A 20,977-nucleotide genomic window follows, 5' to 3' on the forward strand; every position below is an offset into this window, starting at 1 on the left:
CATCGAAAAGAGGCCCAAAGGCGTTGGTTTGAGCAGATAACAGTAAGTTTGGTTGGTTGTGGTACAGAAAGTTGAGCTGCAGATGAGGATCTGAGTGAGCGAGAGGAGTGTAAGTCTGTAGGAGATCAGGGAGGTTGTGGAGAGCTTTAAATGTTAAGAGCGGTATTTAGTATTGTAATCGGTAGTAAACAGGGAGCCAGTGAAGCTGAGAGAGAATCGGTGTGATATGTTCAGTGGATTTAGAACAGCAGGTTATTATCCTGGCGGCAAAATTTTGAAGAAGTTGTAAGCGATGGATACGTTTTTGTGGGATGCCAGACAGAATAGCATTACAGTAATCTATATGTGAGGTGACTCAGGCATTAATCAATACTTCAGTACTGTGTTGCGTAAGAAGTCTAGAAATGTTTCGGAGATGGAAGAAGGCAGTCCGGGAAATGTTACTTATAGTATTATTTAAAATTGCCTTTATTATTGTATAAATGGATATAAATAATTACATTTAAACGATTTGCCAAAATCTGTTGTATGTAAACAATACTGTTTTAAACGTTATTGTTTTTTCATCAGAAAACCCAGTTTCCACGTCTATGTGTATTAGTTTAAATGGCACTTTTACCACTCGCAATAGGGTGGACGCGCCGACATATCATGTCGACTGGGCAACACAGTGAATGTGGCGTCTATCTATATATGTCTATGATTTGTTCGCTTTCCAACGTAGTGTAAATAAAGTAAATTCATCTCACTGTGGACGTATTCCATACGTAATACCATGTAACACATTATAATTCTTCTGCTTTACGCGAATATACCCATGCCACCGAAAAAAAGATGTACAACTCCACGGTCCACTTCAGATGCCAGAGAAAAGTCTATTTCAAGGGCGTCACAAATGCCACAGCAGACACAATCCAAATTGGACGAACCTGCAATAAAATGTGAATCAGAAAACTGTTTGTTCTATTTCTATGTTCTGTTTCTTTCATTTGGGAAATTCACCAGTTATAGATTCCCGGGCAACGCCAGGTACTTCTGCTAGTAAGTTATTAAACAGTAAAACATTAACATTTAAGAAGTAAAGATACATTTAGCACTACTGGAGTGGTTTCGGGTAAACTACATTTTAAAGGCGCTATAACACAACAGGTTAACTAGTACTAACAGCAGCTAAAATGTATTTGGATCATCTGTTGGTAGTAGATCCCTTGTGAAAGGCGCTACACGGCCGCTGTGGTATAGAAATGACATTTTCTATGTGATCGTCCAAATTTCTGCCTGACAATCTTGCACTACGTGCCTGTGATTTACTTGTTAAAATAATTCATCACAAAAGCAATCTTGAATGTTGTGGGGTTTTAGTGACCCGAACTCGCCTTAAGGGACAGTAAGTAGTCGTGCAGGGTAATTTACAAACAGAGTCCTGCTTCGATGGCACAGATTACGCTCATTCGCAAAGATTTCCACTCTCCCAGGAGCCGACAGGGCACTTGAAGTGTCCCAAACAGTGCGAGAAGAGAGGACGCCGCCCGAAACTGCGAAGCTCTTGACCCGGCGGAGCAGCCCGACATTTCGTGCCTCCCAGAGTCCAATTTATTTTCACAACCCCTTGCCGGTGAAGGCGGTCTTGTCTTCACATTGTTTACAGCTCGGCGCAGTTAAAAAGTAGAGACATGCAAAGCTGTTTTCCTCATCTCTTCAACTATCAAGTACTGCCAACTAAAAATAAGTTACAATGTGGCAGTTTCCGTGACAGTCACGTGGACGAATAAATAAAACTTCTCTGTCAGAACACGCCACGCGGTGGACGGCTCAGCGCTGTAATCCAGACAGAAGGGCTGGGAGCGGGTGACGCGGGGCGCACTTCTATGAGATAGATCGGCGTGTTTGTGGTTAATTCTTTTCAATATCAGTTAAGTAACTCTCACACAAATAATAATAATTCGTAAAGACGATGGCCTCCACAAACGAAGTGATTAGTTCCTGTATTATAATATGTTCTGTGGTCATACGTAATTTCTGTATCGCGTGGTCATGCGTAATTTCCGTTTCAAACGCGAAAAGAATTTTTACATTATATATATATATATATATATATATATATCTATATATATATCTATCCATCCATTTTCCAACCCGCTGAATCCGAACACAGGGTCACGGGGGTCTGCTGGAGCCAATCCCAGCCAACACAGGGCACAAGGCAGGGAACCAATCCTGGGCAGGGTGTCAACCCACTGCAGGACACACACAAACACACCCACACACCAAGCACACACTAGGGACAATTTAGAATCGCCAATCCACCTAACCTGCATGTCTTTGGACTGTGGGAGGAAACCCACGCAGACAAGGGGAGAACATGCAAACTCCACGCAGGGAGGACCCGGGAAGCGAACCTAGGTCCCCAGGTCTCCCAACTGCGAGGCAGCAGTACTACCCACTGCGCCACCGTGCCGCCCTATATATTTATATTTATATATATATATATATATATATATATATATATCCATCCATCCATTTTCCAACCCGCTGAATCCGAACACAGGGTCACGGGGATCTGCTGGAGCCAATCCCAGCCAACACAGGGCACAAGGCAGGGAACCAATCCTGGGCAGGGTGTCAACCCACTGCAGGACACACACAAACACACCCACACACCAAGCACACACCAGGGCCAATTTAGAATCACCAATCCACCTAACCTGCATGTCTTTGGACTGTGGGAGGAAACCGGAGCGCCCGGAGGAAACCCACGCAGACACGGGGAGAACATGCAAACTCCACGCAGGGTGGACCCGGGAAGCGAACCCGGGTCTCCTAACTGCGAGGCAGCAGCGCTACCACTGCGCCACCGTGCCGCCCTATATATATATATATATATATATATATATATATATATATAATATGATATTAGTATAAAAGTATAAATATTAAAATAAATTCTACATTTGAAGTGTAAATAACAATAACAGCAGCATGTAATAATGCTATTTCAGTACTTATTTCAAAATTATAATGGCAAGCAGACCCTGGTGTGCCACAACAAAACACACGAAGTCGACGAGAGCCCATCAGTCGACGAGTTGCTCGTTCTTACTTTTCACCTTCGATTTTGGATATTCTTGGCACAGTTGGTGAAAGACTTGCATCGTCTTTGGGAACTCATCGAGATCTTCAACTATTTTTTTTTTTGGAAAATTTACCCCTCTAACCAGCAGGGGGTTGCACGCCGCCTGGGTATACGTTTATTAGAGACTGCAGCGTTTCTTAAATAGCCTGCCAGAGTCGTCTTCCCATCTCCCTATCCCTTTGTTTATTGGTGGCCTCAGTTACCCATTTTTACTTTCTCGTATACGGAATGCATTGTAATCGTCCAAAAAGTCGACTTCGAGATTTTGATGAATCTCAACATTTTAGAATACCCTGAGTCCAAAAATACCATTTTTGGAATTCTGTGTGTGTAAACATGATAACTTGAGTTCACCTTCACTTCAATCAACCAAATTTTTCATACAAGTATTCGGTACAAAACGTAGATTTCCATCAACTGTTGGGCTGTTTCCGTTAACCAGAAGTGGGCCTTTACCTTTTATTCGTGCCACTACAGAGTTCCATTTATTCAACTTGACTTTTCTAATAATTGTTCAATGTATTATTCATTTGATTTGATTTGGTGTTGATGGTTCTTTAATGTCCATAATATAAAAATATAATCCTTGTCTTGTGGTTTACTCCTCAAATATCCATCCCCATATCTGAGTATATGAGAAAGTTGAGGGGAGACCACTCCCGATTTTTAAATAAAATAACATTTATGAAACAATCCTCACACATCACAGTGACACACTTCAAACCTTTGGCTACAACCCCTGGTTTAAAGGCTTGCACAGCTCACTATTGAGGTCCGCCATGGACAGAGGTGTTCGTTGCACATACTATAGAAGTTCACCATATTGTTTCTTTTCAGCTGTCGTTCCGTGTGCAGGGCTTGAGACATTCAGGTCATTCCATGGGCCTCATGCATGTGCCCCCCTTAAACATTACGTTGAAGTAAAGCGCGATTCACTGTGTATTGTAGTTAGTCTAGACCCTCCAAAGCTTTGTGACAGTACGAGATTACGGATCACAGTGTGTGAAGCGACCGTTTTTATCAGGTGAAATTACGCGTATACCTCAAATTCCAATGATTCCTACTAATGGCCTGCTTGAACTCAGAACAGTACAGTTTCCCATAAAATTGTGTTTTCCAAAGGCCATCAAGAAACACAACAAGTCAGTCAGTAGGAAAAGCAGGAGTGCCATACTGTTGGGCTCGTTCAGGAGTACAGAGCTCCAGTGCTATTAGGGATACGATTCATCGTCTACCGTGCTGGTGAGATTTTTTAAAATTTATGGCAAATGGTAGAATTTCGAGTGTCAAGTGCCCTTATAGCATGTTTGTGAAGAAGTAACTCTGACTTGAAGATACCAAATGAATCCTTTAATAGGTTTTGAGTGGACACACCTGACCAGCTGATCAAACATTTTCATTGTTTTACTGGACTGTGTGACTCCACCAAGCGGTACTTATGTAACCAGGGAAGATTTTGCAGAATGTTAATAAAGTTAATGTCAAACTTAAAATAAGTGTGGTTGTGACTTGTTTGTTTGATTAATGTGATGTAATGGCCAACCCCAGCCACACTACCAGGTCCTGTGGCCTGGGTAAATTACTGAGGTAAACCTAAATCTACCAGGCCGTACCTCTGACAAATAATATTTTACCCCAATCGATGGATGAACACAAGCAGACAATATCCAAATGTAAATCAAGTGCACTAATATATTAGATTGTGAATTTCCCCTTGGGATTAATAAAGTTTATCTATCTATCTATCTATCTATCTATCTCTCTCTCTCTCTCTATCTATCTCTCTCTCTCTCTCTCTCTCTCTCTCTCTCTCTCTCTCTCTCTCTCTCTCTCTCTCTCTCTCTCTCTCTCTCTATGAAGAATGCAATAATACAAAACCCCAGCGTAATACAGTACATATATATATCCCTCCACCAGACCACCAATGTGAAAGGCAATATATACAGTCATATGAAACAGTTTGGGACCCCCTCTTAATTCTTTGGATTTTTGTTTCTCGTTTGCTGAACTTCCTTTTAATATACGACATGCCTTATGGACACAGTAGGATTTCAGCAGTGACATGAAGTTTATTGGATTAACAGAAAATATGCAACATGCATCATAACAAAATTAGACAGGTGCAGAAATGTGGGCACCACAACAGAGATATGACATCAATACTTAGTTGAGCCTCTAGACGCTGTCCTCCTATAGCCTTTGATGAGTGTCTGATTCTGGATGGAGGTCTTGTTCACCATTCTTCATACAAAATCTCTCCACTTCAGTTCAATGTGATGGACGGCCTACTTCAGATCATCCCATAGATTTTTGATGATATTCAAGTCAGAGGACTGTGATGGCCATTCCAGAACATTGTACTTCTCCCTCTGCATGAATGCCTTTGTAGATTTCCAACTGTGTTTTGGCTCATTGTCTTGTTGGAATATCCAACCCCTGCGTAACTTCAACTTTGTGACTGATGCTTGAACATTATCCTGAAGAATTTGTTGATATTGGGTTGAATTCATCTGACCCTCGACTTTAACAAGGGCCCCAGTCCCTGAACTGGCCACACAGCCCCACAGCATGATGGAACCTCCACCAAATGTGACAGTAGGTAGCAGGTGTTTTTCTTGGAATGCGGTGTTCTTCTTTCGCCATGCAAAGCACTTTATATTTTGACCAAATAACTCCATTTGTGTCTCATCAGTCCAAAGCACTTTGTTCCCAAAATGAATGTGGTTTGTCTAAATGAGCATTGGCATACAACAAGCGACTCTGTGGCGTGAGTGCAGAAAGGGCTTCTTTCTCATCACCCTGCCATACAGATGTTTGAATTGTAGAATGATGTACAGATACACCATCTGCAGCCAGATGTTCTTGCAGGTCTTAGGAGGTGATCTGTGGGTTGTCTGTCACCATTCTCACAATCCTGCTCATATGCCGCTCCTGTATTTTTCTTGGCCTGCCAGACCTGCTGGGTTTAACAGTAACTGTGCCTGTGGCCTTCCATTTCCTGATTGCATTCCTTACAGTTAACACTTTAACCCTCTGAGATGGCTTTTTGTAGCCTTCCCCTAAACCAGGAGACTCAACAATCTTTGTTTTCAGATCTTTGGAGAGTTGCTTTGAGGATCCCATGCTGTCACTCTTCAGAGGAGAGTCAAAGGGAAGGAAGCACAACTTGTAATTGACAACCTTAAATATCTTTATATCTCATGATGGGACACTCCTGTCTATGAAGGCTTAACAAGCTCATCACACCAAGTAATCAGCATTGAGCAGTGACAGGCGTTCAAATCAGCACAATGACAAGGGGACCCAGATTTGTGCACAGCCAGTTTTTCACATTTGATTTTAATTTCATACAACTAAATACTGCGTCACTAAAAATCTTTGTTTGGAAAATACCGCAGTACTCAGATGTTCCTAGGAAATGAAAGACAGACCACTGTTATCTTTGTTGTTGAAAGGAGAGTCAATTATTATGCAGGCTGAGAGGGGGTCCCAAACTTTTTCATATGACTGTACACAATAACAAATCCTCCCTTGTCCCTGCACACGAATAACAGACACACAATACAAATAATGACAACAAATGAATACTGAAATGATAATGAACGTGAAAATAAGTCCGGGTAAATAACTGTCCAAATTACTGATAGCTGTCCCTAAATGTTTGTGTTTGATTCTCCCGCATGAAATACTGGAACAATCTCACCGTGATTCCTCGGCGATGGTGGAAAATAATGTCCAACACCGCGGTTGCAGTAATCCGGCCGAGTGAGAAGCAAACTGGAAAAATGTCGCAATGTGAATGAAGGCAGTAATTGGTGATCAGTTGCGGTTAGGTGAATCCCCTTCTCTCTCCTCTCCCTACCTCTTCTTTCCCTCCTTTCCATTTAAATAATAATGAGCCGGATGTAAATGGAAAAACCTCCGGTTGTGACGTTTCCAGGGGGTCGCTGCCTCCCTGCAACAGCCTTCCCAGTTTCTTCTTACAGGGATGACATTTAAACAAACACATACTAGTTTAAATGGGGTGATAGATAGATAGATATGTGAAAGGCACTATATGATAGATAGATACTTTATTAAATTCCCATACTCCAGCAGCAGCATACTGGTAATAACAATATTAAAGAGTGATAACAATGCAGGTATAACAGACAATAACTTTGTGTAATGTTAACGTTTACCCCCCCCGGGTGGAAGTGAAGAGTCACATAATGTGGTGGAGGAACGATCTCCTCAGTCTGTCAGTGAGCAGGACGGTGACAGCAGTCTGTCGCTGAAGCTGCTCCTCTGTCTGGAGATGATCCTGTTCAGTGGATGCAGTGGATTCTCCATGATTGACAGGAGTCTGCTCAGCGCCCGTCTCTCTGCCACAGATGTCAAACTGTCCAGCTCCATGCCTACAATAGAGCCTGCCTTCCTCACCAGTTTATCCAGGTGTGAGACGTCCTTCTTCTTTATGCTGCCTCCCCAGCACACCACTGTGTAGAAGAGGGCGCTCGCCACAGCCGTCTGATAGAACATCTGCAGCATCTTATTGCAGATGTTGAAGGACGCCAGCCTTCTAGTGAAGTATAGTCGGCTCTGTCCTTTCTTGCACAGATCATCAGTTTTGGCAGTCCAGTCCAGTTTATCATCCAGCTGCACTCCCAGGTATTTATAGGTCTTCACCCTCTGCACACAGTCACCTTTGATGATCACGGGGTCCATGAGGGGTCTAGGCCTCCTAAAATCCACCACCAGCTCCTTGGTTTTGCTGGTGTGTTGAGGTGTAGGTGGTTTGAGTCGCACCATTTAACAAAGTCCTTGATTGGGTTCCTATACTCCTCCTCCTGCCCACTCCTGATGCAGCCCACCATAGCAGTGTCGTCAGCGAACTTTTGCACGTGGCAGGACTCCGAGTTGTATTGGAAGTCTGATGTATGATGGCTGAACAGGACCGGAGAAAGTCCAGTCCCTTGTGGCGCTCCTGTGTTGCTGATCACAATGTCAGACCTGCAGTTCCCAAGATGCACATACTGAGGTCTGTCTTTAAGATAGTCCACGATCCATGCCACCAGGTATAAATCTACTCCCATCTCTGTTAGCTTGTCCCTAAGGAGCAGAGGTTGGATGGTGCTGAAGGCGCTAGAGAAGTCCAGAAACATAATTCTTAGAGCACCACTGCCACTGTCCAAGTGGGAGAGGGATCGGTGTAGCATGTAGATGATGGCATCCTCCGCTCCCACCTTCTCCTGGTATGCGAACTGCAGAGGGTCGAGGGCGTGGCGAACCTGTGGCCTCAGGTGGTGAAGCAGCAGCCGCTCCATGGTCTTCATCACATGTGACGACAGGGTGACAGGCCGGAAATCATTCAGCTCACCGGGACGTGATACCTTTGGGGCTGGGGTGATACAAGATGTTTTCCAAAGCCTGGGGACTCTCCCCTGTTCCAGGCTCAGGTTGAAGATGCGCTGTAGAGGGCCCCCCAGCTCCAGCGCACAGGCCTTCAGCAGGGTGATGTGACGAGACGCGGCCGGGCGCAAACACACTAAACAGCAGCACTTATGTGGCCCCGCTACAGTGGCTTGACGTAAAGCGCAAGTGAAGGGGGTCGGTGCTGTTTTTTGTTTGTTGACCACGATGCACCCGAGCTACGTTTAGGACCCCCAACAGAGTGACTTAATTGCTCTAAAAGGGTATAGATAGTAACGGTGAGCTCACCAGTAGTGTTGAAAGGACGGCGTATGGATTTGTAAATAGCTTATCGTTTTTGTATTTTATTTCATGCTGCACATAGTTCTAATATGCAAATGTTTGGTTGTCTGTTTCTTGGTTTCAAGTAAAGAGAAAGTTGTCTGTTCTTTAAACTGAGGTAAAGGTCTGATTTGTTACGAGCCAAATGAGCTAAATGGTTGAAAGTAAATTTAACAATTGGGTGGCGACGCCAAACTAAAGAACTCGCCGCCTTGCACACACTGCTTATGAAGGAAAGGCCGTGCAAGGGGGTTACACTTATAAGAATGAACATTAATTCAAAATAATCGGAAAACATCATCCAGCCCTCGTGGTAAGCGGTGGCACCCTTCACTCTCCGCTCTCGTCCGCCTGCCTGGCAGCCGCTTACCTGTTATGATTTCGCTCTTCTCCACAGACCTTTGTGCACTGGGCAATGGCGGCTGCAGTCACAACTGCACTGTGGCACCCGGAGAAGGCATCGCTTGCTCTTGCCCCCTGGGTATGGAGTTGGGTCCGAACAACAAGACGTGCCAGATCCAGAGCTTCTGCGCCAAACACCTCAAGTGCAGTCAGCGCTGCGAGCAGGACAAGAACACGGTGAAGTGCTCCTGCTATGAAGGCTGGGTTCTGGAGGCAGACCAGGAAAGCTGCAAGAGTACGGGTAGGTGGCAAATGCCGAGGGGTTTGGCAGGGCAGTGTGTTATAATTCAGCTGTGTGTGTGGGTGTTGAGTGTCATCTCTTTGTCTTCTTAGATCCTTTCAAGCCCTTCATTATCTTCTCTAATCGCCATGAGATCCGGCGCATTGACCTCTACAAGGGGGACTTCAGTGTCCTCGTGCCAGGACTGCGTAACACCATCGCTCTGGACTTCCACCTCAACCAGAGCTCTCTGTACTGGACTGATGTGGTGGAGGACAAGATCTACCGTGGCAAGCTCTCAGACAATGGCGGTAAGACCCCAAGGGGGAAGACCTGAGCCTTTGTTACAGCCCGAGGAGATTCGGCATCCTGATGAGGCATTCTGTTTGTTTAACAGCGGCCCTTACGAGTTTTGAGGTGGTCATCCAATACGGCCTGGCAACGCCAGAGGGTCTCGCAGTTGACTGGATTGCTGGAAACATTTATTGGGTGGAGAGCAATTTGGATCAGATTGAAGTGGCCAAGCTGGATGGCACCATGAGGAATACACTACTGGCCGGAGACATCGAACACCCGCGTGCCATCGCTCTTGATCCTCGCTACGGGTGAGTAGCCGCTCGGTCTTCCATCCCAAGTCTGTAGAGAACGGAGTTTGGGAAAACAGATGCCATCTGAATGTCTGCCATGTGAAGTGAGATAGCAGAGGCTGTGGCACCAGCATGTACTTGGTGAGAGGCGCTATACACAGCAACACGGCAATGATCTTGCACACACGGGAAAAGGAAAGTATTTTGGGACATTAATATGAACGAACCAGAAAGTTGCACAGTGTGGTGAAAAAGTCTTTGCCCCCTTCCTACTGTCCTCTCCTTTTGTATGTTTTACTCTGTCTAAAGGTCACAGTCCATCCACTAAGTGCAGCATTAGAAAAATGGCACCTGAGGGAACACGTGGTATAAATCACGACTTTATTTATTCAAAGGAACAAAGTTTTGCAACACCCCCTGTGAAAAAGTAACTGCCCCCATACTTCCAATACGGGCCCCTAAGTGGCAGTAATCACAACTGAGCACTTCTCATTATTTGATCTCGGTCTTTTCACACTTCTTTACTTGAGATACTCTGGTAAGTCTGCCAGCGTCAACTACAATGCATCCGGAAAGTATTCACAGCGTGTCACTTTTTCCACATTTTGTTATGTTACAGCCTTATTCCAAAATGGATTAAATTCATTTTTTTCCTCAGAATTCTACACACAACACCCCATAATGACAATGTGAAAAAAGTCCCTGATGTAATCCCACCTCCGTCACTCCTACCACAGACCTCACCACAGTCACACTTCCCTCGTACATATCCTGTACAACTCTTACGTACTTCTCTGCCACTCCTGACTTCCTCATACAGTAATAACCCTTAGCCAGGGTACAGTTTAGGATTCTGTAGTCACTGCCTGTCTGTTGCCCTTGGTTAGTGTCGCACACACTTTCAAGCAGACGTGTAAAATTAGATAGATGTGAAAGGCGCTATATAATAGATACTATATAATAGATGTGAAAGGTGCTATATAATAGATGGATAGATGGATAGATGTGAAAGGTGCTATATAATAGATAGATAGATACTATATAATAGATAGATGTGAAAGGTGCTATATAATAGATAGATAGATAGATAGATGTGAAAGGCGCTATATAATAGATAGATAGATACTATATAATAGATAGATAGATGTGAAAGGTGCTATATAATAGATAGATAGATAGATGTGAAAGGCGCTATATAATAGATAGATACTATATAATAGATGTGAAAGGTGCTATATAATAGATAGATACCATATAATAGATAGATAGATGTGAAAGGTGCTATATAATAGATAGATAGATAGATGTGAAAGGTGCTATATAATAGATAGATACTATATAATTGATAGATGTGAAAGGCGCTATATAATAGATAGATACTTTATTAAATTCACATACTCCAGCAGCAGCATACTGATAATAACAATATTAAATTAAAGAGAGATAACAATGCAGGTATACAGACAGACAATAACTTTGTATAATGTTAACGTTTACCCCCCGAGTGGAACTGAAGAGTCACATAGTTTGGTTGGAGGAACGATCTCCTCAGTCTGTCAGTGGAGCAGGACGGTGACAGCAGTCTGTCTCTGAAGCTGCTCCTCTGTCTGGAGATGATCCTGTTTAGTGGATGCAGTGGATTCTCCATGATTGATAGGAGTCTGCTCAGCGCCCGTCGCTCTGCCACAGATGTTAAACTGTCCAGCTCCGTGCCTACAATAGAGCCTGCTTTCCTCACCAGTTTGTCCAGGCGTGTAATTGTCCACATGATAAACTTCTGGAGGGAAATGCTCAGGCAGTCACATCGTTCTTTCTCCTGGTTGAATTAATCTGTCTCCGTATTTCAGAAACCGCTGACCTGATGTCGATGAGCTCAATGTTCAGTGCTAAGCTCAGCAGCACAACCTCAATGTTGGGGGCACAACGCATTAAAAGCAGCGTGTGTTCTGTAGTCCGATTACTTTTTGAAAGTTACGAGTAAGTTAATGAAATACTTCTTTTATTGAGGTAGTAATATTGCATTGTTGTTGTTATCCCAGCAGTACTGGGCGTGAAGCAGGAAGTGTGTGTATCGCTATGCCGTTCCTTTGCAGGGCGCAGTCCCACATTGGAGGAGAAAAGAGAGTACAGACACCTATAAGTAAAGTGTTGGTTTCATTTTAGTCCACACTGACACGGTGTGACGCAGCGGCCGGTGTTGATACCACGAATCATTTGGGGGACACAGGTCGAACTGTTTACGTCCCTGCCCTTTGTACACACCCCCCCACACCCCCCGCTACTACCATGGTCGGGTGACTTGGTGGATTATATATAGAAAAGCAGCCCGAACCGGCAAGAACAATGAATGGTGGGGGGGCCTGGGCGGAATGGACATCCTTCCCCTCTCCCCCCGTTCCGCCCTCCAGCCCCGTCCCTCGCTCTGGGAGGTGGAGGCGGGACGGCGGTCCTCCAGTTTTCAGTCACGGACAATTGTATGTCAGTTCGTAGCGTGCATTGTTACAATGTTACTTTTCTTGGTGGTTTATTAAATTACGGATTTTTCAAATGTTCATTTTTTTTCCCTGTGCTTAAAACTCATTAAAAGAGCGGCGTGATTATGCGGCGTATGCTACGCCACGGGTTGACTAGTAATTATAAAAATATAAATAGTATAAATATGCAATCATTTCTCACGGCCCCACCAAAACTGCTAGGGGACCACGGACCCCAACTTGAGAACCGCTGGGCTAACTGCACTGAGATGACAATCCGCAGGCGTTCGAGGCGACTCAGGCCCCTACTTCAGGCCCCAGGATGTAATCATCTTAATGAAATACGTGTAGCCTGAACAAGGGGCTTGCGTATTGTAATCTTTTTAGTCAGCCAATCAAAGGGGTCATTTTGCTCGATTGACGTCTCACCACATTGGGGCGTCCTGAACGCCGAGCTGAGCTGAGGCTGGAAAGGCCTGCGGTCCTTCGGGTGTTCTTGTGGGACCCTCTGTGACCCCACGAGTGGCTCGTCTCTGAGCTCATTTTTGGCAGGCCGGCCTTTTCTGGGCAGGTTCCCCTCTGTTCCTGATGTCCCCCTTTTGAGATGATGGCTTACACGCAGGGGCCTTTCAGTTGGCTTTGTCACTTTCTGCTGGTTGGGAAGTTTAAACATTTTTTTTTTTTTTTTGGCTTGAGGCCTGGTGTGCTTCTAGAAACTTCAGTCAAAGGATAACATATGGGGAGGTGTAGTCATGTGACTAATGAACTTTGGTCTGTTGTGCGAGGAGGGAGTAACTTAGGGGGGCCATGCAGGTGTTAATAACTTTATGACTTAAGTACACAAAGTAGCAATTTAGACGGGTGGTCTTCTGTTTCCTCTGCTCCTTTGATCTAAGGTTACATTTTGTTAAAAGATCTGCAGCCATTCGCTCTGACAAGGAATTCTGGAAGGGGAAAACACTGGAAATGAATGAGGTCGGAGGAATGGAAGTCAACATCTGGGGGGCCCACAGCTGGTTATACCAGTCCAAAGTATCAGGTGTGACAACCTCAGCCAGGTGGGGGACCCTCCCTGTTCGTCCTGGGCATTCTACAGGGTGGCGCAGGGAAACGGGAAATTGTCAATTGATGTTCAGTGCACGAATAAAGACATCGCAAGATACATTTAAAGATGAAGTGTATTGTGCAGGATACGCAATTAATGGTGGTAATCAATATTCATTTTATGTTTATTGTTTTATGAAGGTGTTGTCCGTCGTTCTGAGAACCTGTTGTGGAAATTCTGCATTGCTCGACGTCACACGTCAAGGGGAACGCCAGCCAAGTGATTTCCTCTTCATGCCTCCTTTTTAGTTGAGTGATGGCTGCAGGACATGTGGCGGTACGCTTGGCACAGTAAAAAAAAAAAAAAAATCGGGAACCGTGAGATCTGGGGGTCTCGGAGGCCATGGAATGTCACCGTTGTGTGAAATGATCGTCCAACAGCTGCCATCGACTGTCGAGCAGGCAGTATGAGAAGTGGCTCCAACCTGGGGACTTCTATTTTTAAGGCTAAACCCGTGTCTTCGAAATTAGGCAGCCGTGTTGTAATCACATCAGCAGAACGGGTCCTAACTGGTGATGATGACGAAATTCCCTTTGTGCCACAGTCACACTGTCACCATTCATATCAAAGGCATTCACAGTCAAAACTTGGTGCTCACCACTCCATTACATATAACTAATGGCAAAGGGGTCCTAAACGAGGTCGTATTGGTCCCAGACGCCCCATGGTCGCCAACACTTACCTCCAAAATTTCCCATTTCCTTGCGCCACCCTGTATGTAAGCACACGCTGGGCAGGCTGACATGTAGAGAGAACACCAAGGCTACCAACATCTCTGGTGTCTCCTCCAGTGGGCAGGGGTAGTAGCTTGGCAGTGCAGCAGACGCGCCAGAAGGTTGGTCTGAGAGGCATCAGGTGATGGCAGGTGAAAGACACCAAGTCTGATGTCGATAGACAGATAGATATGAAAGGCACTATATAATAGATAGATGTGAAAGGCACTATATAATACATATGAAAGGCAATATATGATAGATGTGAAAGGCACTATATAATAGATATGAAAGGCACTGTATGATAGATAGATAGATGTGAAAGGCACTATATAATAAATATGAAAGGCACTATATGATAGATGTGAAAGGCACTATATAATAGATAGATAGATGTGAAAGGCACTATATAATAGATATGAAAGGCACTATATGATAGATAGATGTGAAAGGCACTATATGATAGATAGATGTGAAAAGCACTATATGATAGATATGAAAGGCACTATATAATAGATAGATAGATGTGAAAGGCACTATATGATAGATAGACGTGAAAGGCACTATATAATAGATATGAAAGGCACTATATAATAGATAGATAGACGTGAAAGGCACTATATAATAGATAGACGTGAAAGGCACTATATAATAGATATGAAAGGCACTATATAATAGATAGATAGACGTGAAAGGCACTATATAATAGATAGACGTGAAAGGCACTATATAATAGATAGATAGATAGATGTGAAAGGCACTATGTAATAGCTGTACCCTGTAGCTGCGCCCACATAGTAATCAAACAGGACAAACTTTAAAAATCAATAGACGTTGGCACTGTATCTGATCGTGTTCAGCTCTGATGGGAGATTGTTCTCAGCGTGGGGAGAAAAGCACATGGCCATGATATCTCTGCCAGTCAGCAGCTGCCCTCTAAAACACAAGGAGCTCTGGTCTCTCTCTTTCTCTCTCTCTCTCAAAAACGTCAAACGTTACTCCTTAACAATCTGTAGATGACAATGTCTGCTGAACAAACAGGTATCGCTAGCTAAGCGGCGGCAAGGTGCGCTCCAACAGATGGCACGAGGTAGAGCTACTCGAATGGAGGCTGGCGAGTGAATGAGAAAGGCCCCGCCTCCCTACTCTCGGCCCACAGCCACTCTCTTGGATTTGCATAAACACATCGGTACCGCAAGCGAACTCTGGTACTTAGTGTGATGACAGAAGTTGCAAAATCAAACAGAAAGTTCAAGCAAATTACAGAAAACAACCCAATTGAAATCTGTTAAGTAATTCTCTCATGAAAAGCGGACAGACCAACAGACAGAACGCGCTTGGACCACAAAATTTTTAAAACTGTTTCTTAGTGAGCATCTATGGGCCAAGGGTAACCTCTATTCCAAATGTCAAGTCCTCATGGTTTGGGAGATTTCGTGATGAGTGAATCAGTGGGATTTGGCTTTTATAGATATAAATATAGATAGATAGAAAAGGCGCAATATAATAATTAGATGTGAAAGGCACTATATAAGATAGATAGATAGATAGATTACACATTGATTGTCCCCAAGTGGAAATTAAAACGTTACAGAAGCTCAAGCAAAATAAAAATTTTATAGCAAACAACAATCCGCCAAACACACATAAGAACATCTGGCTTGGATGATAAGAGAGCTGCTGCTGTCCGCTGTCTGACTTGTCTTCAGTCATTTATTAATATAGCGCCCCTCTCTAAAGCACTTTCAAGTTTATTATGTAATCGGAGAGCTGAGGGTCTGGCTGACTGGCTCTGTGCCATGCATGCCACCAGTGGTCAGATTTGTCTGCTGCCATTACTGGTGACTGTCACTTCAGAGCACTTTAGAGTCCAAGAGGAGCGGTTGGTGAAGTTTGTGGCGCTTAGTTTGCATTTGGCCTCAATGTGAGGGTGAAGTTTGGGCAGGCTAGGGTCCATACACTCGTGGCGTGTGGTGCCCTAAGGACAACGGTAGACAAGGGGGCACCAATGCAGGAGCCGGAGTAATGCTCAGATATGTTTGAAAAGATAAGGGAGACCATGAGATCTCCTGGCCACCAGATGGAAGCACATTGTTTTATATAAGACTAACCGTCCCCCTGTGGCTCCGCCCATTTAATAGTGAAACAGGACAGCGAGGAGGGTCCCACCTGGCTCCCCACTCCTGGTGTCATGCTTCCCCCCTCATCTCAGATTAGTGTGGATATATCGCTCCTGCAAGCAAACTCTGATACTTAACGCGATGAGAGAAGTTGCAAAATCAACCGGAATGTTCCAGCAAATTCTAGAAAAAAACCCGATCTAAATCTGTTTAGTTCTCTCGTTTGCTAGCTAAGCGGAGGTGAGATACGCCCCGAGGCTGGTACATGAGTAAAGGGGGCCCCTCCCACCTCACCTCAGCCCACTGGGTGTCTCACAAATAAATCGGTGCCGCAAGCGAACTCTGACTCTTGGCACGATGAGAGAAGTTGCAGAATCAACCGGAATGTTCCAGAAAATTCTAGAGAAAAAACCGATGTAAATCTGTTAAGTAGTTCTCTCGTGAAAAGCGGACAGACGTCATACACAGTGTATATAGGTTACATTTTTGAAAGAGTTATAAAAAACAAGCCCAACCTGTTCAAATTGAATTGCGGTGTCAGAGTTCATGCAGTTGGTGCCACTGCCAGCTCACTGGGTGCGTGTACGTGCACACACATAACACGGTTACGGTGAGACGCCTGGTTAAGTTTTAAAAGTTTCACTAACAGCGCTATCCTTTGTTAAAACTCTGCGACGTCATTAAATTGCACAAGAAAAAAACGTTTGAAACGTCCCCCTCGTCTCCCCATTGCTGATGAGGCCCACCGCCGTCCGCTGACGTCCTGATGGTGTCAGAGCTGTGCCCGGCCGTACAGTTGTGAGTCAGCCGAGTGCTCGGCGGGACGACGTTGGTGATGACATTTGTGACGCAGACTGTCTGGGGGGGGGTGGTCTGTCTCTGTCAGGAAGTCCAAGGTCCAGTGGTGAGGTGGTGTAGCTCCTCAGCGAACCAATGAAGAGCATCCTGGCATATACTGCAGGTGTCACATCTGTCCAGATGACGTGGCACCTTCAGCGGTTAAAGCTTAGTGTAGAGTGGTAGCACAGAGCTGGCGTTCCTGGCTCACAGTGCCAACTATGTGAGGTTTGCTTGTTTTCTCCGGCTGTGCATTTCTGGATCGATCGGCATTAGTGAGTGTGAATACTGGAAATGTGTCGGCAATACTTCTTAATTAAGGAAAGGAGTAAAGAACACCCATCCCCAGTCTGAGCCCCCCCAGTGAAGACCACCACCAGATCACACTTGCCATTATAAACGTATTTAGCAAAGAACTTACAAAAATGCAGCTCTTTAGCAGATACGAATACTGCTAGATACGACGTACGTTCAGCTCTTTTGGGGTTGATTACCACTGTGCGCATGATGGCCCCTTCCTCAGCAGCTGTTACTGCCCAACCGAGTCACGCGCTTGTGTTCCGTTGCACCGACGGCAGTATACGCTTTTAAAACTTTTTTGCCGTGATAAAACACAATGATTTCATTTTTCCTCACATTTCACTGCTTATGCGCTCATCTGTGTGTCATCCTGGAATTTTTCAGGGTGCTGCCAGAGTTCATAAAGAGTTAAAAAAAAAAAAAAAAAAAAAAAAAAAAAATTGTCCTCTTGAGTCCCCTTTGCGACACGGACGGCACCTGTTGTTCAGTTCTGGTATTACCGGACAGCAGTCCCCTCACACCACCATCTTGGATGTGACATCAGTCATATTTTTCCCCTTCTTTGAAAATAAAACACCTAAAGAGTACTTGAAGAGCACCCCCCAAAAAAAACTAAACAAGTGCTGCAAGTTTTCATTGCTCAAGTGTGAATGGAGCCCAAAGTCAAAGGGCCGAAGAAGTCTGTCGAGTGAGCAGCAGCAATCCATTAATCGTTAAGTTGGCGGCAGGAGCCAAAACCCAGCAGTCGCTTCCAGGCCCCTCAGGACACCCCCTGATTTCACTGAATAGTCCGTGCTCTCCCTCATCCTCATCCTCATAATCATCCATCCAATATTTTCATCCTCATTTTAGCCACTGAAACGCTGCCAGGGCGCATCACTTTGCCAGGTTTCCTTTCTCTGCACCTTCTTCTGAGTGGCTGAGCTGTGGAGAGCTTTGCCAACGCGCCTCACCCTGCATGCCAAAGTCGACTCTTTTGTCCAGCTGGCATCTTCTCTGCTCTTCTTATTGGTCAGTATCCAGACCCCTCCAAGTGCCGCTTCCTTCAGCAACTCCTTTCGCAAAATTACTGAACCCCCCAATGAAAGTTGTGGCCGCTCTCTGGATTTCATGAGGTACACACACATTCCCCCAGTAAGTATTGTATCCACTGCCCAAACGTTCTGTCTGTTTATTTTTAAAGCAAAGTAAGTAATTTGTCAAAAGTATATTTCTAAAAAAAAAATAAAAGCTGGCACCCCCAGGTCTTTTGGGCTTCGTCTGGGCCAGCTCTACACACGGCTCGGTGATCCTGTGCTGATTTTCTTGAGGTCATTTGTGTTGGTTGGATGACACCTCAGGTCTGCTACAGGACCCTAATGGGCTTGAGATGAGGGCTTTTGAGTGGGCATTGAGTTTTGTTAGGTTTTGAGCCAGTCTAGGTGGTGCCAAGGCCTTGAGGGCGTGGTTGCGTTAGAAGGTGCGCCTCACTTTGCCAGGTGGTCTTCCCGTGTTTCCCTGTGTTTAGCTGTCTGTCCATCCATCCATCCACTTGTAAAGCGTTATGCTGGCGCCACCGTGCTTCTGTGTTAGGGGGGGTGTCTATTGAGGTATGGGCAGTGCTGAGTCTACGCCATACCTGGCACTTGGGTTTTTCTTTTGGTTTCAACTGACCACAAACCTTTTTTCTGAGGGTTTTGTTTTTCCTAAGATGTTATCGAGAGCTTAAATAACTTGGGGTGCCCACACTTTTGCACAGAGCTTTTTCCTTTTTTTCACTATACATTTGTACAAAACAAAACAATACGCTAATGTGTCAACTTGAACTTGACGCCTTTTGGTGATCAGCTCATCTTCCACTCACTTCACTGCTGACAGTGACGGACATTTTAAGCCGGGGGGTCCACACTTTTGCATGCCCCTGTAATTACCTGGATGTGGTCCTTGGCTCAGACTAAGCGGGTTTAATTCTCCGAGTCACAGCAGGACATGTCCTTAGCTCCCATGATGCACCTGTGCACAACTTCAAGTGCTGCTCTCTGTCTGTCTTGTAACGTGGTGACCAGAACTGCACAGAGGACTCTAGGGGTGCCATGACTAATGTGGCAGGGCGACCGGGCAGATCAGAGCAACTAGAGGCCAGTAAGCTTAACGTGCATCAGAGCAAAATGAATGGAAGGAATTATTAAGGAGAAGATGGAGCAACACCTGGCAAGAACAGGGCAGTCAGCGTGGGGTCAGAAGAGGGAGGACGTGTTCTACTAATATGCTGGCATTCTATGAGGAGGAAACAAAAGGACACGACCAGAGAGGAGCAGATGATGTGATTGATCAGGACTGTCAGAAAGCATTTGATAAGGTGCCACATGAGAGGTGGGCATCAAACTACAAGAAGTGGCTGTGCAGGGTGTGGTGTGCAGAATTGGCTCAGACACAGAAAGCAGAGGGTGATGGTGAGAGGAACCTCATCAAGAATTGGGTGACGTTAAAAGTGGTGACCAGCATGGGGCAGTGTGGGGGCTGCTGCTATGTTAACTTCTCGTATATAAGTAAGTACAGGGAAAGTATTGGAAATGTCCAAAAGTTTGACCTTGAGATTTTGATGAATCTCGACATTTTAGATCTCCCTGAGTCTGAACGTACCATTTTTGGAATTCTGTGTGTGTGTGTGTGTGGAAACACGATAACTTGAGTTCGCTTTCAATTAAGTCAACCAGATTGTGCATTCAAGTATTGGGTAGAAAACTTTTGGGCTCTTTCCGCTAACTGGAAGTGGTCCTTTACCTGAAATGCTTCCCCAAAAATATTACTAATGTGATCATTTCACATCATATGGTAGAACACCACATTCTAAACATTTTTTTTCGAAAAACGGCCAATTTTCACGATAATAGCAGTTTTCTGTTTGATGGTCAAATGGTGACACATACCTACATAGTTGAGAACATTTTGCTTTACGTAAATGAAATTTTCCTTCCAAGTATTTACATCACACACACACACACGTTACTAAAGTCTCTTGCAACTTTTCACCCACGTCTGCTTACTGAAAGTGGTCATTTACTTGAATTGTTTGCCAAAACAAAATCATCATGGCAAATGTTTTACTTTTCTAATAATTGCTCAATATATTATTGATTTGATTTGATTTGTTGTTGATGGTTCTTTAGTGTACGCAATATAAGAATACGGACAGCAGACAGGCTTGGGCAGATGAAATTTAATGTCAGTAAATGTAAAGAATTACAGATAGGAAGTAAAAATGTGAGGTGTGAATACAAAATTGGCGGTCAGAAAATCGATAGTCCACCTTATGAGAAGGAGTTAGGAGTCGTAGTGAACTCTAAGCTATCGACTTCCAGACAAGCCATTAA

The 20,977-nt window shown here is 44.5% G+C and overlaps 1 protein-coding gene across 1 annotated transcript in view; it reads left to right on the forward strand.

Moving 5' to 3' along the window:
* LOC114649218 (low-density lipoprotein receptor-related protein 1-like) overlaps positions 1 to 20,977 on the forward strand; it is a 141,430-nt gene that overhangs the window by 55,519 nt on the left and 64,934 nt on the right. Inside the window, exons 23-25 of the mRNA XM_028798706.2 lie at positions 9,264 to 9,509; positions 9,602 to 9,799; positions 9,886 to 10,093. Of these exons, the coding sequence (XP_028654539.2) occupies positions 9,264 to 9,509; positions 9,602 to 9,799; positions 9,886 to 10,093 (652 nt within the window). The remainder of the gene's footprint in view (positions 1 to 9,263; positions 9,510 to 9,601; positions 9,800 to 9,885; positions 10,094 to 20,977) is intronic.

Source organism: Erpetoichthys calabaricus, chromosome 3, assembly GCF_900747795.2.
Source record: "Erpetoichthys calabaricus chromosome 3, fErpCal1.3, whole genome shotgun sequence".
NCBI lineage: Eukaryota > Metazoa > Chordata > Cladistia > Polypteriformes > Polypteridae > Erpetoichthys > Erpetoichthys calabaricus.